The sequence below is a fragment of the Glycine max genome, chromosome 5 (genome assembly GCF_000004515.6).
Source record: "Glycine max cultivar Williams 82 chromosome 5, Glycine_max_v4.0, whole genome shotgun sequence".
NCBI lineage: Eukaryota > Viridiplantae > Streptophyta > Magnoliopsida > Fabales > Fabaceae > Glycine > Glycine max.
The window spans coordinates 41387281-41403479 of NC_038241.2; the positions used below are offsets into that span (position 1 = coordinate 41387281).

Sequence of the window (16199 nt, forward strand, 5' to 3'; positions counted from 1 at the left end):
CCTGTTAAATAATTCATTTCAAAACCAGAAAATGGACCCACTCGTTTTTTTTACCAACATTTCACTTCAGAAGACTAAATCCGAAAAATTGTAACCATGGACTTAATTGCACGTACCAAATATTCCAACCTCAAAAAGGTTTATTCCATTTTATCATGACGTGCCGAACCACATGAGTCATGACTGCGAATCCCTTTTCCCCCGCTTTTTAATTTTGGTGTTAGGCTGAGAATATGGCTAAAGAATAAAAAGAAAGAAATTACAAGCGTAAAAACGTAATACCCTTAGCACCCCTTCCCCCCTAATATGATAATCCATATAATTTAATCGCCAGAATGGACATTAGGCAATGAAAGTAACACTCCTATAAGTTTTACTCAGCTGAATGTTTTGTTTCCTTCTTTTAAAACAAAAATTCAACTAAAGTATAACCCATCTTTTATAATATAAATCCATTCATCAGATTGAAACAACAAGCAAATGATGTAATTTGATTGAAAATATAGGTTGAATTTTGTGGGGGCAATCTAAATTTAATTCCCCTAAAATATAATCTTAGAAGGGACAAGAACTTTTAATATGAATAATCATAATTAAATTAAAAGATCAAAACTTACAAGAATATCTTAAAATTTCATGGATCAAAGTCAAACCACCAAATTACAATGGTTGAAAAAAAAAAGATTGAAACAAAAAGCTCAACAAGTACATTGTCACATAATCCGTAAATTGATCAAATTTAAGAACAAACTTAACAACGTTATTGCCTAAGTACCATTATGAACCAAGCTAGAGATCTCACGTTTATATTTATGTAGTATTTTTAACAAAAATCTAAAATTAAATCCTTGACTTAGACATAAAATCGCAAGCGGAGATACTCTAGTTTAAAAATAAAAAATAAAAACTAAAAGAGTGTCCCTGCTCTTTTATCCACTAGCAACTCTGAATAAGACTGAAACCTTCACGCAACTTTTAAACTTCCATTAGTTATCCAATCACCATCTATAGTTGGAAACCTGTCATTTTTCCTCACATGTAGTGAACCCGAATGGGTGCCTAATCCTTCTCGTAATAGTACCATAATTCATCAAATGAGAAATTTAGTCAGCTTCTTATATCCATTCAAAAAAAGTGATTGATAAAGGAACTTTTGTAAATATTTTGATAAGATGAATTTTTGTTTCGAATTGATTGTAACCAGATTATATATGATAGAACTCTTGTTTAACCATGTCTAACATCTTATCCACGAATAGTAGTGGAAAGTAGTCTTTGATGGTAGCTTGGTTTAATTTCTTGTAATTATGGACATCTTCCTACCGGTGACAATTTTTGTAGGTATTAATTCAATACTAATAATTGTGATCACATTTTTCTTGAGCATCACTTGAATTAGACTTACCTATGTATTATAAAAAAAAGAGGTAAATCATACTAGCTAGCTTTAAGCCACCTCAGCATCCCCTTTCTCACTGCCTCCTTTACTATAGGATTTAATTTTCTTTGAGGTTGGATGTATATGCTTATATATATATATATATATATATATATATATATATATATATATATATATATATATATATATATATATATATATATATATATATATATATATATTCTTCCAAATTGATTTTGTAATGTATATTTCTTCTTACTTTTTATACAGCTAAATGAGAAAACAAAATATTTTCTTTCATCTCTCTTTCTTTTCACTTGTTTTTCCTAATCCAGAAACAAAGTGTAAAATTAAACTCATAAATTAATGTTAATAAACATAGATTTCTCTAAATATGAATAGGAGAAACTATTGCACACTGTTGCAGTTATTTAATTTGCATATCCCATGCATGAGGCCCCATCACCCCCATCCCGCTCCAAATAAAAAAGAGACACTTACAAAATATATATATATAGAAGGACCGATATTAACTTTGATGAACAATAGCGAAAGTTGTAAGGTATACTATGTTTGAAAGAACACATGCAACTCCAGCAGCAGCATCAGACACTGGCAAGTGATTTGGATATTGCAGTGGAAAAATCTGTTGATGATCTTGGAGGAGAAGACAGGAAAGGTTTTGGTGGCATTTCCAAGGAATCCACACTACCTTCCAACATGTCAATGACTCTACTTATGGTAGGTCTATGTGAAGGAATTGTCTGAATGCACCACAAACCCACCATAGTCATTCTCTTTGCTATCTCATTTTCCTCACCGGACAATATCCCATCAAGTCCCAAATCATTGCCCTGCTCAAGCTTCTTATAAATAACCAACTGCGGGAAATATATCTCGCTTGAGCGACTAGCTTCAACGTCCATGTTCTTCTGCCCTCCAACCATTTCTAGCAGCATCATTCCATAGCTGTAAACATCAGACTTGTGTGAAACACCTCCAAAACTTTTGCTGAACACCTCGGGAGCCACATACCCTACTGTCCCTCTAGCATTTGACATTGAAATGATGCTTTCATCTCTTGTGCTAAGCTTAGCAAGCCCAAAATCTGATATCTTCGGGCGATAAGCTTCATCCAAAAGGATGTTATGTGGCTTAATGTCGAAATGCAGAATCCGAGTGTTGCATCCTTTGTGCAGGTACTCTAGTCCTCGAGCTATGCCTATTGCAATCTGGTGCAATCTCTCCCAACTCAAGGATGGGGTAGTAGTTTTTGTTTCAGCTGTCTTCTCGTGAATGTATTTTTCAAGTGAACCATTGGACATGAACTCATATATTAGAGCTTTTCTGCTTCCATCTAGACAAAATCCAAGGAGAGAGACAATGTTAACATGGGATGTTTTGCTTATGCTAGCAACCTCATTGATAAACTCTTCGCCATTCTCTTTTGACTCGTTCAGTATCTTCACTGCCACCGAGCAACCATTGAGTAATTTTCCTTTGTAGACAGAACCATAACCACCTTCTCCCAGTTTAATTTTGAAGGAGTTGGTTATTTTCTTGATATCGGAGAAACTGTATCTTTTTAGACCTAGAGAACCTTGGCTTTCAAGGAAGGCTTCTATAACTTGATCATTCTTTTTTATCTTACCAACTTGTACTAATATAAATTTCCAAATCCTAGCTTTGTTACGGCATATGATGACAGCAATGAGAGGCAGTGCAAATCCAGTAGCAACGAAACCTGTTAGCAGAGTTAGGAGTCAGGGGTCATTCAGGTCTATAGTAATTGTTTGCTGATGTGCATGCACATCCATACAATACGCTTGTAAAATCCCTTGGGGGGTTTATTTAATAACCAATCTTTAAAAAACAAAATTCATTCACAACATTATGGCATATGCCAAGTAGATATGAAAAGTGAAATGAGGAAAGGATACTGTGAATTTGGCTATACAACTACAGTATTCTTAGGTTCCGGCTATATATCTTATACCTGGGCATTACATATATGCGTATTTAGAAATTTAAGATTGTCTTATACTCTTATTTACATGATAATTAATTATAGATTTCAAGAAGAGTAGCATGTTTGGTATAAATTTCACGGGCATGCATTTGATTCTTATTTTGTTAGTAAGTTATATCAGATACAACAACAAATCGTCAGCTTATATATGTCCAAAAAATGCATGAGTCTAATGATGAAATATGTTTGAGAAAAGTTGTACCTAAAACCAGCTTCAACACTCTGTTCTTCCTTTGACCTGCCACGAAAAAAATACATCATCACTGTTAGATTGCACGCTTTCAGAACTTTACATTCTGTATTGAACAATTGCAAGTTTTACTTTGCCATACGAAAACAAATACCTGAAAATTTGGCATCATGAAAGAGAAAAAGAAGAGAAGGAAAACAGTGGAATTTGATATTTTAATTTTAGAGTGTCAAGGAGGTGATTGTGAGTTTGTAACCTTGCTAAATGTTTTATTTTATATGATTGAGTAGAAGTGATTATCGTGTTTAAGTTAAAATTGAATTGTTGAAATATTATCTGAATTTGATTCTTGATAGAAATTATTCTTTATTAAACTTTAATTATTTTTCAGCCTAAGTATGAATACACCACTTGAACAATGTCCAAATTAACTACAAGAAATTAGCAAAGGGAGTGACCAGGATAGGCGACAGACATTAATTTTCATTGAAAACAATGATGTAAAAAAATTACGTATTATTAAGAAACATAATTATAACTATATGTTTAAAAATGTTCAATCCTAAAAATAGCTAACTATAATATATATAGCTAAATTCAGTGTTATAGTTTTCAAATATAATCCCGTGATTGATTCTTGTTCTACCTAAACCACACCAACACGTGGCCTACCATGACGCTGGAAGGCAATGGTTACTGAAAAGTCAACCATTGCGGAAAACAAGCAGAAGTGTTGCGTGTCAATTAGTCATGCCATGCGTGCTCTTTAGCCAATGTCCTACATAAAAAATACTTAATAGTTGTTGCAGTTTTTTTTTTTTTATATACACGCCAATAAAATAAAATAAAACTATTACTATTATTATACACAGTTGGTGAAGTTTATACTTGCATACGCATGCGGCAGAAAGTATACTTTTTTTAAGAAGAAATGGGGTTCCTGGTTAGCTGGATCTATCCAGGTCAACTTATAATGCTAAAAGTTGATGATGTGTGCTATAATTCTACGCAATTATTGCAATGAACCCATATATTCTAATCATGTCTCTGTCTCATGACACACATGACGAATTAATTTATTTCCCTCACTATACTAGACACTAAGAAGTCAACATTAACAGATGAAAATGTTTTAAACAGAAAACAATCGTCAGAACCAGAAGAGTTTGTACTTAGAACTCAGGACAGTTTTTATATGCAACGTCGAATTCATATTTCATTGATGGCTTTTATATACAGACAGTGACGGTGGTCTCTTGTGGTATTAAATGCTAAATGAAAAGAGCAATTGGATTTTTCTGAAGGATGATTTTAATGAAAAAAGCTGATGATGAATTTGACTCTCCTTCTATCACCTTTGGACGACTGATTGCCTGAACTCTCTCAACAAATTCTCAATATTAATATTCAATTCAACACATCATATCGAATCTTTGTGCCGTAAAGAATTACTAAAACAAGCTACAGTTATTTAAAGCATAGTTTTTTTATATGTTAAGGTGAAATATAATCTTGTTAAGTTTTTCATCACGACCCACACTTAAACCAACAAGATAACAAGGCGGGAAGAAGTGACACAGAATCTCCACCATTATTTATCTTAACCTCTATCTAAAGTATATGAGTTAAACAACTTGTGAATAAGAACATCAAATAACAGAAACATATCTATCAGAGGTATTCAATTCCAGAAAATGGAGAAGATAACAGAGAAAAGAGAACATACTTTTGTGAGTAGAGCACAGTGAACCATGAGTTCCACCGGAGCAATAACAAGAGAACTGAGCCAAATCATTCTCATTCGTCCCACATGCTCCTCCAGAATCCCTGCATGCTGTGCACTGAGAACTCAACTCTGCATCGTACCGCACATCAAACCCTTTCTCCAGCGCTTTCTCCAACGCCCCAATTCCACCCTCAGAGTCCCAAACAACACCCTCTGAAACTTGCATCTGAACACTAACGCCACACTTCTGAAGGCCTGGGAACTGCTTCAGCTGAGTTCCATTGACCACATAGAAAGCATGTTTATTATTACTATCATTCTGGCACGTAAAATTGTTTCCCACAACTGAATTAATCCCAGAAGGGCATTCGTAGAATATAGTGACATTCTGAACGGTGGAGGGAAAACTGAAGGGACTGACACTCAGAGAAGTGTTGGTGAAATTGGAAGAGCAGCGATCATAGACAAGGTCTGTTCTCGCCATTCTCAAGGTGGAAGCAGTTTGGTTAATGTTTAGTACGTTGAATCTTTGGGAACCAACTTGAACCGAGGTGTTTTGGTCATGCATGCACGTGAGCTTGAACCCATTGCGGCCACAAAACTGAGGTCGGTTCCCTCCCCAGAATGGATACGATATGTTTCTGAGAGTTCCACAACTGAATGATAATTGGCTGCAAATAGAGTGCGTGTCATTTTTTTGAGAGTAGGATTGTGGCAAAGTTGTTAAGAAGAAGAAAGCAAGTGTGAGTATGGATGAAAGGAAGGAGGAACGACTAGTGTTCATCGTTACATAGAAGGTTGTTGTGGGGATTTGAATGGCGAAGCCTGCAGGCATGCTTTTGTTGAAAACTTGATATTTGTGTGAGTAGTGATGGGAACTGAGAATAAGTGACAAGTTTCTTGGGCTGCTTTAAGGAAATTAAGGCCAAAAAAACAAGATAAAGCACGCGGTTGTATATTGACCATGGACTGTTCTATGTTTATGTTAGTGTGTTGATTTGAAAATTCGACTATGATTATAAAATAATTTCGGGGGAAACAGAACAGAAGTATCATTTGACTTGAGTTAAAGAATAACCTCTTTGGTATAACTTTTGCTCTAGCACACGGGTAACTTTTGGGGCATAAGCAATTTACCCGTGCATCACACGGGTCTGAAAAAAAGGATATGTGCAACCTTGAAAAAATGTCATTGTCATGTAACTTGAAATATATCTTAAAGAGTTCCAAACGTAGATTTCAGTCTCTTTCACTCAAAATATCTTCAAGAAAATATTCAACGTAAAAGCCCTTTTTTTGGTGTAGAGAAAGAAGAAAGAGAGATATAGAAAAAGAAAAAATTAAAGGATATAGACACGATGCACATATCACCACTATTTAATTCATTAATATGCATTGGACTAGGTCTTGTATAGGCCTGGATTAACTGTTGGATAATAAATATATTGAAGGTAAAAAAGTTAGTTAGGATAAATAATTAAAGGATAAAAGTCAGTTAGAATAAAATGGATAAGAGTGGAACATAGTGGTAAGGTTAAGACTGGTGTAATTAGGGAATGAGTTTGAAAGTGATTAGGTAAGGGTTGGCCATCAAAACTGAATGGAAAAGAGTGAAGGAGGCCATCACTTAGAAGAATGCAGAATAAAAGAGAAGGAAAAGAGAAGGAAAAAAGAGTAAAGACACAATTTCGTTACATGAGTCACCATATAAGTCTTCAAATATATTGTTACCAAATCAATTCTTCAAAGATTTTTTGTTCGCTATTATAGTCATCAAAAGATTTTGTCACCAATTTAATCTCTCAAAGATTTGAAAACTAGTCTCTCAAAATATGATTAAAAAGCCTCAAACAAATTATAAATTTAAACCTCTAAATGAACTAACAAAACTCGGTGGGATTCTCCATCATCTTTTGTTTCTCATGAACTCCTTTAGTATAGATAGGGACTCCCATTTTATAGATTTCCTTAGTTTCATCCCTTGGATATAGTTCGGCCCCCTCAAGTGTTTTGCAATTTCGCTTCTAATGAATATATTTGGAGGAGGATTTTTTGAGAGGTTAGGGGTTGAGGTACCAACATAGTTGGGATGTCAACCGTCATCTCTCCTTGATCCTTCCTCTTTCCTTTTGCTAAAAAAAAAAAAAAACTAGCAAAAACCAAGTTTTTTATGTAAGGCTAAATGAGGAGGTATCATCAATCCGAGTCCCAAATACTCCCTATGCTCTGCATGTTTTGTACTGAATGAACACTCTGCTTCATTTTCACAATTCAGAACTTTCCCCAGCTCATCAATCGGCTCACTAATGGAAACGCCTTGTAAAACCGGAATGGGAAGTGTGTCTGTTCAAAACCAAAGTGGAAACTTGTTTGAAGTCATACCCGAGTGCAAATATATATTATAATTTTAGAGTACTTAATTAGAGAATCATTAATATCATTGGTGTGAATTGGCTTTCTTAATGGAAACTTGTTATCAAAAAATTTCCTAAGTTCTGAACTTCTAGTAATCAGAAATTGAGAATTAATCACAGCTACTCGTAGTGGTGCAAATATTCACTTCGGTTTTGGGACAGAAATTTTTGTCCAAAAGGATGTTGCTTGGTTTTATGTCAAAATGTAATATCCGAGTGTTGCACCCTCTATGCAAGTACTCCAGTCCTTTAGCTATCCCTTCAGCAATGCGGTGTAATCTTTCCCAACTCAAAGGTGGATTGGTTTCCAAATTCCTGTTGTGTATAAACTTTTCAAGGGATCCATTGGGCATGTAATCGTAGACAAGTGCTTTCTTCTGGCCTTCAAGACAAAAACCAAGGAGATTAACAATATTTACATGGGACTTTCTACTGATGCTTATAACCTCGTTGATAAATTCTTCCCCGTTCCCTTTGGAAGCATTCAGTACCTTCACTGCCACGGCCACAGGAGAGTTGTTGCTTAGATTTCCTTTATATACTTGACCATAGCCTCCTGGTCTCAGTTTGGATTCAAAAGAATTGGTCATTTTCTTGATCTCTGAATATGAATATCTTTTTATGGGAGAGGTCCATTGCTTCTTATGAGGGCCTCAATGTGTTGATCAATCTTTTTGGCCTTCCGAATTTTTGATACAATTGGTGATAATTTTCGTCTAAAACTGTAAACTGGGATGCCTATCAGCAGTGCACCAATTCCTCCACCTATTATTAAACCTTTGAGCAAAAATAGCAGGCAATTCAGCTATTATAATCCTTGATGATGTTTATTTGCTATGATTTATTTCAACTTCTAGATTGCGTGAGACAAATGATAACAAACCACATAAATAATTTGCTCTTCAATATAAACCAGGACTAGTAACTACAGATGAGTCATCTTATCAATAATTCAAAACGTAGGTTATGTCTTGGTGCTTTATTTTTTTTTTTTTTTATTGCTATTTGCAGCCACAAGTTCCATTTTGAGTACAACTTTTTAGAATATTGCAAATGCACAAAACCAGGCAGAGAAAAGGCTCCACATGCATGGACATACGTAGAAATTAAACTCTACTAACAATCACGTTAGCCAAGAAAATGACAAGAAATATAATTCAAGACAAATTATACTGTACCTATAATTAACATTGACAAACCGGTTCCTTTGGTCTCGTTCCCCATCAGAAACACAAAAGACCGGCTAGCCCCAGAACTGAGACACTCGATAGGAGGCACACCAGAAGAAGGGTAGTGACTGCAGTTGTAGTAAAAGCTGAGGTTTAAGTTGAAGGGGGAGTGAGAAAGTGGTAGGTTGCCCAAAGGGAAAGCTGTGAAGTGCCCCTGGACAAGTTTTGTTTGCAGTCTCAAAATCAACGAGCTTCAGTCTACGGTTTGCATTGTCTACGTATTTTACGTAATAGTATAATCCTGGGGGTGCAGAAAAAATAGTGTTGCCATGGTCATCACAAAATGGGTAGCTGTTGTAACATCCTATTTTTTAAAATTAATTTAGAAATAACTATTATTTATAAATAAATAGAGTTTTAGAAAAATATTTGAGATTTTTTTTATAATAAAATAAATAAGGAGAAATAATGTTATTAATTAAAATAATGATTCAAAGGAAAAAAAAAGGAAAGATATTTTATTTATTTATTTCATAGAAAATAAAATAGAGTTCTTTTTCATGAAATAATAAAATAAAAATAAATAAATAGAATGTGTTAAGTCAGTTTTTACAGCCATCTTACTCTCAATTTCGTTTTTTCTTTCTTCTCCTCTCAAAACTTTTACATTCATCTAGAATGTGATTAATGATTGAAAAATAAATTTTAAATGACAAAGTGTTGAGATTACGTAAGTTATGTTTCAATAAGTTGTATTTCATTTTTTTATATATATATATATAGTTGTCTATATTCTCTATTAGTTAGGAATGTAATAACTCATTCTCCGTGTCTTATTTGTGTTTGGATCCTGTGATAATTTTGAACTTTGTGTTCGGGAGAACAGATGACTAAGTGAATCAATCGCTTTAAGGAATCTTGTGCTGAAGGACGTCGGGACACAATGCTATGATAAAATGTGATATTGGAGCATAAGTTTTTATATTAATTGCATGAAGTCTTGAACAACCTTGTTTTAAGCCGAGATAATTTGAATATTTATTGGACAAATCATTTTATGATATTAGAAAAGTGAATGTGAGTCTTTTAGCATTTTGAAATGATTTTATTTAAGTGTGTTTTAAAAACTTTTAATTAATTCCGAATTCTTATTTCTTTTATTATCAATACATATATGTATAAGGTAGAGGGTGTCACAACTGTTACTAGGACAGGATGATGATGTGTTGTGGCTTCCAGAATAAATACAATTTTGAACATCGATCAGGACTAAGTTTGGAGATATAATTAATTTGAGTGTTTTGAAGAAGAGGGTGAATTTCAACATATATGTCACGATTATGAGAATTTTCAATCTCTTAGGTAAGAAGGAAATTTCTCGGAAGCTGACTAAGGAGAAATTAAATAAGTGATGTAAAAAACATGACATAGGGCAGAGTCCAAATATTAATAAAAAAATAATTAAGTAGATAAAAAGATAAGAAAAATAATTTTAAAATGATAGTATAAATATTTAACAAATTTAATATAATTAAGTAGTTTTTTTAAAGGACAGAAATTAATTAAAATGATCTTACAATTAGAGACAAAAAATGCCTCACTTTAATGATGTATAAATTTATCAATGACCTTAGTTCTGTTCATTCCATTTCTACGTATCCTTCTAAAAGTAAAAGTTTTACACAAAATTTCAAAAACATTAAGTTGTTACTATGCGTTGCTGATGTCGCATATTCACTTGTAAGTTTTTTTTTAAAAGCAATTTTCACTAGTAAGTTACTATTAACAATGTCTTCTTTTATGTTATGCAACTGCCTTTCCTTTTGGTTGTGTGGGGCGGATTGTAATTTTCTTTTTCCTGAAATAAAAGATAAGGTAAAATTTTATGATTTTTTTTACATTTGATAGGGTTTTCTCATTTTTATTATATATGATATTGACAGTAATATCTAATAAGTTCATGTATTTTTTTTATAGTTTATAAATAAAAAGCTGCAAGTGTTTAAAATTAATTTCATACTAAATTTATGAATACTACAAAATATATTTTTATCAAAAAAATTAAATTAAATTTTTATAAAAATATTACATAAATATATTCGTTCATACAGTTTTATATTTTTTTATCTATTTCAACGGATAATTTATAAAACATTTATAATTTAATAAGATAATTTTTTTAATTTTAAAATTACTATTTAATTTTTTAACTTTTCAGTTAATTTTTTATTAGATAGCCAATGTGTCTTGGCACCTTCAAAATCAATGAGATAAATCTTCGTTATTTGTGAATAAAATTTTCATTAACGATAGTTTTCTTTGGATCAATTTTCATTTGTTGTTATGTGTGAATAAAATACTCCCAGAACATTTGCAAGCTAAAAGCAGAATGGGGCTCTTAACCCAAATCCTGAATGCATACAAGTATAATGAAAGGATTAGATCATTATCACCATTTATAAAACATCATTGATGTTTCGTGATTGCTGAAATTATGGTAAAACATAGCAACACTAGCCCAGCAAAGGCAGGTTGCATTTTTTGGAGAAGAGCCAGGCCTCATCTTTGCACAGATCCTTGAAATGGGCCTCACAATACACTACGCCTAACCAGAAAGAGAAAAAGGAAAGCCCAATACGAGCCAAGACAGGCGGGGCAGAGTTTATGTAATGGGCCAACACTACTTCACACTAAGTCACTGAAACCTAATTTGATTCTTCAATTGTTAATTCGTATTTACGGCTGAAAGTCAAAGTACTAAATTTTTGTTCTAAGGCCACCTTGCGGCACCATCAACTGAGGGGCTTATGTCACTGTCCGATTGTGAATCTAAGAAGCTGTAAGGTATGCCATTCACAAATGATGTTGTGCCAAATGTTCCATTCACTGCCCACTCGCTGCATCCAATTTGTGCATTATGGGTTGGTACATAGTTACCAACTTCGGCAGATTTATCACCAAAATAGTCGTTCTGATCATATGCTATTAGTGATGCTTGATGATTGTTTGGAAATTGCTCCAAAGTTTCACCTATAGAGTAAGGTTCATAGAAATTAATTAATGTCGGTCACTGCCACCGAATGCAATATGTTAATGTCACGGTGAATTTTAAAGTGAAAGGATTTGTGATTGTACAATAATTTTGCTACACATTGATTAAATATTATAGAACATACCTTGGGTTAAGAAAGCCGCATCAATTTCCTCCAAGTCATTCCATCTAACATATGCTTCTCTCACCAATTTCTCCATATAGCTCTGGATATAATGAATTTATGGGATCAAAATCAACGTCTTGTAAAGAATATCGTAAGTGAGAGAAAAAGGTTAGTTTGAGTATAGAGTTACCCTGGTCATGTTGCTTCGCTCTCTACTCGGAAAACTTTGGCCGTTGATATCAGCTCTAACCAGCTGGCATATGGAATTCAGAAAGACGCTAAAATTAGGCCCACGGTACACGTAGTACTTGTTGCCCTTCTCGCAAGTCTTTGCATGCTTCATTGTCACTTCCCACATTTTTTCTGACATCCCAACGCCCAAAATCTGATTCAACAAATTAATAAACAGCTTATTTATCCATAATATGAACTTAGTAATAAATATATACCTCTTACTAATTAGTATTTTTAAAATATCGATTATGAAACTAAAAAAATAAAATACTTCTTATGAAAATAAAAATAATAAATTGAACTACATAATTTTATCTGTTCGAATAAAAATATTTTATATATTTTTAATTAATATCTTAAGACATTGATTAACATTTGACTAAAGATATCTACCTTTCTGAGCCTATGGACATCAACAACGGATAACTTGAGAAAGTCTTGGACGCTGTTTATCCCCTCTTTGGACAATTTTTTGTGGAAAGCTCCGTCTTTACCAATCTTCTCTAGGCGCCACACTTCGTCATTGAGCTTAGGTGGGTAATGTTTCTTGTACACTTCAAATGTATGAAAACAAATATATAAATTTTCTATATACGACAACAACAAAAATTACAACAATAATAAACTTTCATATCCACCAAATTTTAGGTGTCATGAATTTTTTTTAAAAAAAAAACTAAAAAATTCATCACTATTTTGTTTTTGATTTAAATGACCACTAGGTACGTGCTTGACCGTGTCTTTGAAACCATTGACCCGAGACCCTCCCCAAACAAGCAGATTGCCAAAACCAAAACCGGAGTAGAAGTTGGTGTAAATTGCAATGAAAAAGAAATGCAAGAGCTTGTACGCGTCATTTTTGTCAATAGGTGAATTTTTTTTATTACGAGGGTTTTCTTAAATTCACACACTATGTATTATAATATTACATTGGTGGGAAGTACTATGGTTCATGGTTCAGCATCTATTGGGTGCTAAGCAAAGCTCTGAATTAGCTGTATGTTTGACCACCAATCACTTTCCAGTCATCATAAATAAAGAAAGATTAAAACAAAAGAAAACAGACAAATTAATTAAAAGGGATCAATATTGCTTGCTGGGAAGGGTGAAAATGAAATGCCCTATCTTGTAGGAGTTGTGACCAATATACTTTTTCCACTACTGTAAAGTACGAGATTGATAATATATAATAAATTTGAAGTCACAATCTCCTAAGAAATTTAATATAAAATAACAAGGTTTTAATGTAATTTTGGACTGTTTCAATCTTACACACATTATAAACATTTTTTTTTTATAAAAAAGGTTCCAAAAGCTATAAAAACTGATGCTTAAACATGCGAGATTTTTTTTTTTTTACCACGGTATCATTTTCATTTTTTATTTTCTAGACATAAAAATCAATTTCTACGTAGTAAATTATTCCAGAAACAAACGCGTTAAAATTTTATCAAGGTGAAAATATGTTCATCATTACTCTCTTTCTATTTTTCTCTTTAATTATAAATCAGTAACCCATTTTTTTTCTGCTTTTTATTCCTGGATTCTCATGGCATGCAACTTGGATTAAATTGAAATAACAATAATTGGCACTAATGGATAATATTGTATAGGTATCGCGTGTATATTCTACAGTGATTTACTGACGCAATTATATTAGACGGATGTGATGTGTGGTTTGCCTGTGGAGGAACTATAAACCGTTTGAAGAGAAAAATGAGTTTGATATCTTATTTTATTTTTTCACAAAAATGTGTTTGAGATCAAAATTTAATCCAAAAATTCAGTTTGAAAGGTGATACTTTTGTAATCTGCTATCCAAAGATGTATTAAATAGGTTGACTCAGCATTCTTTTTCTTTTGAGAGAACCTTTCTGACTAAGGCTAGGATGCCCATCAAAATAACTGGTTTTAAAAAAATACATATAACTATAATTAATTTTATTGAAATGGGTATTTTAAATAACTTATTTTTAGTCATTCATATAACTAGTTATGTAATTGATTTTATATATAATTAATTATAAACTCGTATTTTAAAAATAATAACTAATTATATCAAATTATACTCCTATTTTAAAAAATAATTATAATTATAATAATCTAATTATTTATTAAATATGATTATAATTATATAAATACTCAAATTACAATTACCCCTATCTCTATTTCTGATGACTAGTTATAACATATCCAGAACAACAAATGGCAGCTATATATATATATAAATGATAAAATGAAAAGTAAAAATAAAGATAGAGAAATAGAATAGTACTTACATTCACCACGGTGATCCTTAACAACAAATGGCTCAGTCATTCCTTGACGAATTGGGAGAGTGTGATTACTCCCTGGAGCCACCCTAACAGCAACTCTGAACTTCCTGCTTCGTATCCAACTAGAGTTATCAGTGAACTCAATCTCTTCAATTGGTGCAATCCCATCCCTCATGGTCAGATTCAATTCTCCTGTGAGCAATGGCCTCTTCCCCGTTCTCTCCTTCACTATGTTGTTGTTGAACTCCTCAGTCGTCCATGATTCCTTGTTGTTAGGAAAATCTCCATCAAGCACCACTATCTCTAGCTTTATGGGCTGGGGCACACTCGTGGGAACCGCTACTAATTCACCATCACCGCCACTTTTGTCAACCAGAATCACCTGGATTGGGTTCCCATCTATGTCCACTATTCTGCTTCCTGTGAATATAGGGACCAATAGCTTCTTGCTGAACATGAGTTCATAGTTCGATGGTTTCTCCAATGATGCTGCTTCGATCCTCAACGAAGGGGACCTACTTATTGTACGTGGCACAGTACAATGCCTCATCACTCGCTCCACCTCTTCATTCACCTGATGCATGACAAAATCAATGACTTTCATTAGAAAATTAATCCAATAATTAATCATGTTTATTTGGCTTTTGATCACTTACCACTCTTCTAAGCAAGGGCTCCAAGCCTGAGAAAAGGTTCTGCAAGTTTTTCACCATCACCACTTCTCCTATTACCCTGTCATGTCAAGAAGATTGAATTGGTTTAATTTATACTACATGATAAGTGGCGAGACATAATTAATTTTGAAATTAAGCATAAATAGTAACAAGTTTTACATATATATGATATCAAAATAAAATAACTTGATAAATCAAGTTTGGTTAAACATACGAAGCAAAAGAAGGTCTTGGTGTAGTTCTCATCCGTTTATCGCCTGGTGGCTTATTATTGTCTTGATCAGAATCATCAAAAAACCGTTTCGCAGCCATTTGATTTTGGGGGACAAGTTAGGAATATATGAAAGAGGGTGATAGATCGATGAAAAGGTTGCACCTAGATAGATAGCTAACTAGCTTAATGAGGAGTAGGAGAAGAAGGTGATGTGCATATTAATTTATACCAGAAATGAAAGTGTATGTGAGAGTTTGTTTCAATTTTATTATATTTAAAAAAAGAAAGAAGGTTCTTGGAATGTCGGAGGAAATATCCAAGCAATTAGGAAGGTATAACCGAGAAGGCGTATCATATGATGTAAAGACTTTAAACACCCCTCCCAAGTCAACCTGCCAAATCTCTATCGTTCTCTCCGCGCTCATAAAACCCAAGTTGGACCCCACAAATTTTGGAAGCCCAAGAATTATTTTTTATAACAACCTGAGAAAGAAAAGAAAAAATCAGAATAAAGGATTGATTTTATTAATTATGTAACGTGATAAGAATAAAAAAAATTGTTGATTGAATATTTAAAATTTTTTGCTGTTAATGCTATGAATTTCATCCGGTCACAAAATAAATGATAGCAACAAACCAAACCATCAACTAAAATTACATTTAGTACGGATTATACATGATGAAAAAAAGAGAGATACGTCATTCTTATAAACATT

At 33.1% G+C, this 16199-nt stretch overlaps 3 protein-coding genes across 3 annotated transcripts; all 3 read right to left on the bottom strand.

Annotated features, from left to right (window-relative positions):
* Positions 1–1733: 1733 nt before the first annotated feature.
* LOC100816285 (LEAF RUST 10 DISEASE-RESISTANCE LOCUS RECEPTOR-LIKE PROTEIN KINASE-like 2.5) lies at positions 1734–6321 on the bottom strand. The gene is made up of 3 exons (XM_003524320.5): positions 5345–6321; positions 3631–3666; positions 1734–3143 (listed from the first exon to the last, which is right to left on the bottom strand). The coding sequence occupies exons 1-3, from the start codon at positions 6177–6179 to the stop codon at positions 2005–2007; spliced, it is 2010 nt and encodes a 669-aa protein (XP_003524368.1). The 5' UTR covers positions 6180–6321; the 3' UTR covers positions 1734–2004.
* A 1547-nt stretch (positions 6322–7868) lies between these two features.
* On the bottom strand, positions 7869–8348 carry LOC102659630 (PR5-like receptor kinase). The gene has a single exon (XM_006580825.1). It carries the CDS (start codon positions 8346–8348, stop codon positions 7869–7871), a length of 480 nt encoding a protein of 159 aa, XP_006580888.1.
* A 3025-nt stretch (positions 8349–11373) lies between these two features.
* LOC100802257 (protein SAR DEFICIENT 1) lies at positions 11374–15731 on the bottom strand. Its single transcript, XM_003525189.4, has 7 exons — positions 15484–15731; positions 15252–15327; positions 14599–15169; positions 12713–12873; positions 12276–12470; positions 12104–12185; positions 11374–11957 (listed from the first exon to the last, which is right to left on the bottom strand). The coding sequence occupies exons 1-7, from the start codon at positions 15579–15581 to the stop codon at positions 11698–11700; spliced, it is 1443 nt and encodes a 480-aa protein (XP_003525237.1). The 5' UTR covers positions 15582–15731; the 3' UTR covers positions 11374–11697.
* Between the last annotated feature and the right edge of the window lie 468 nt (positions 15732–16199).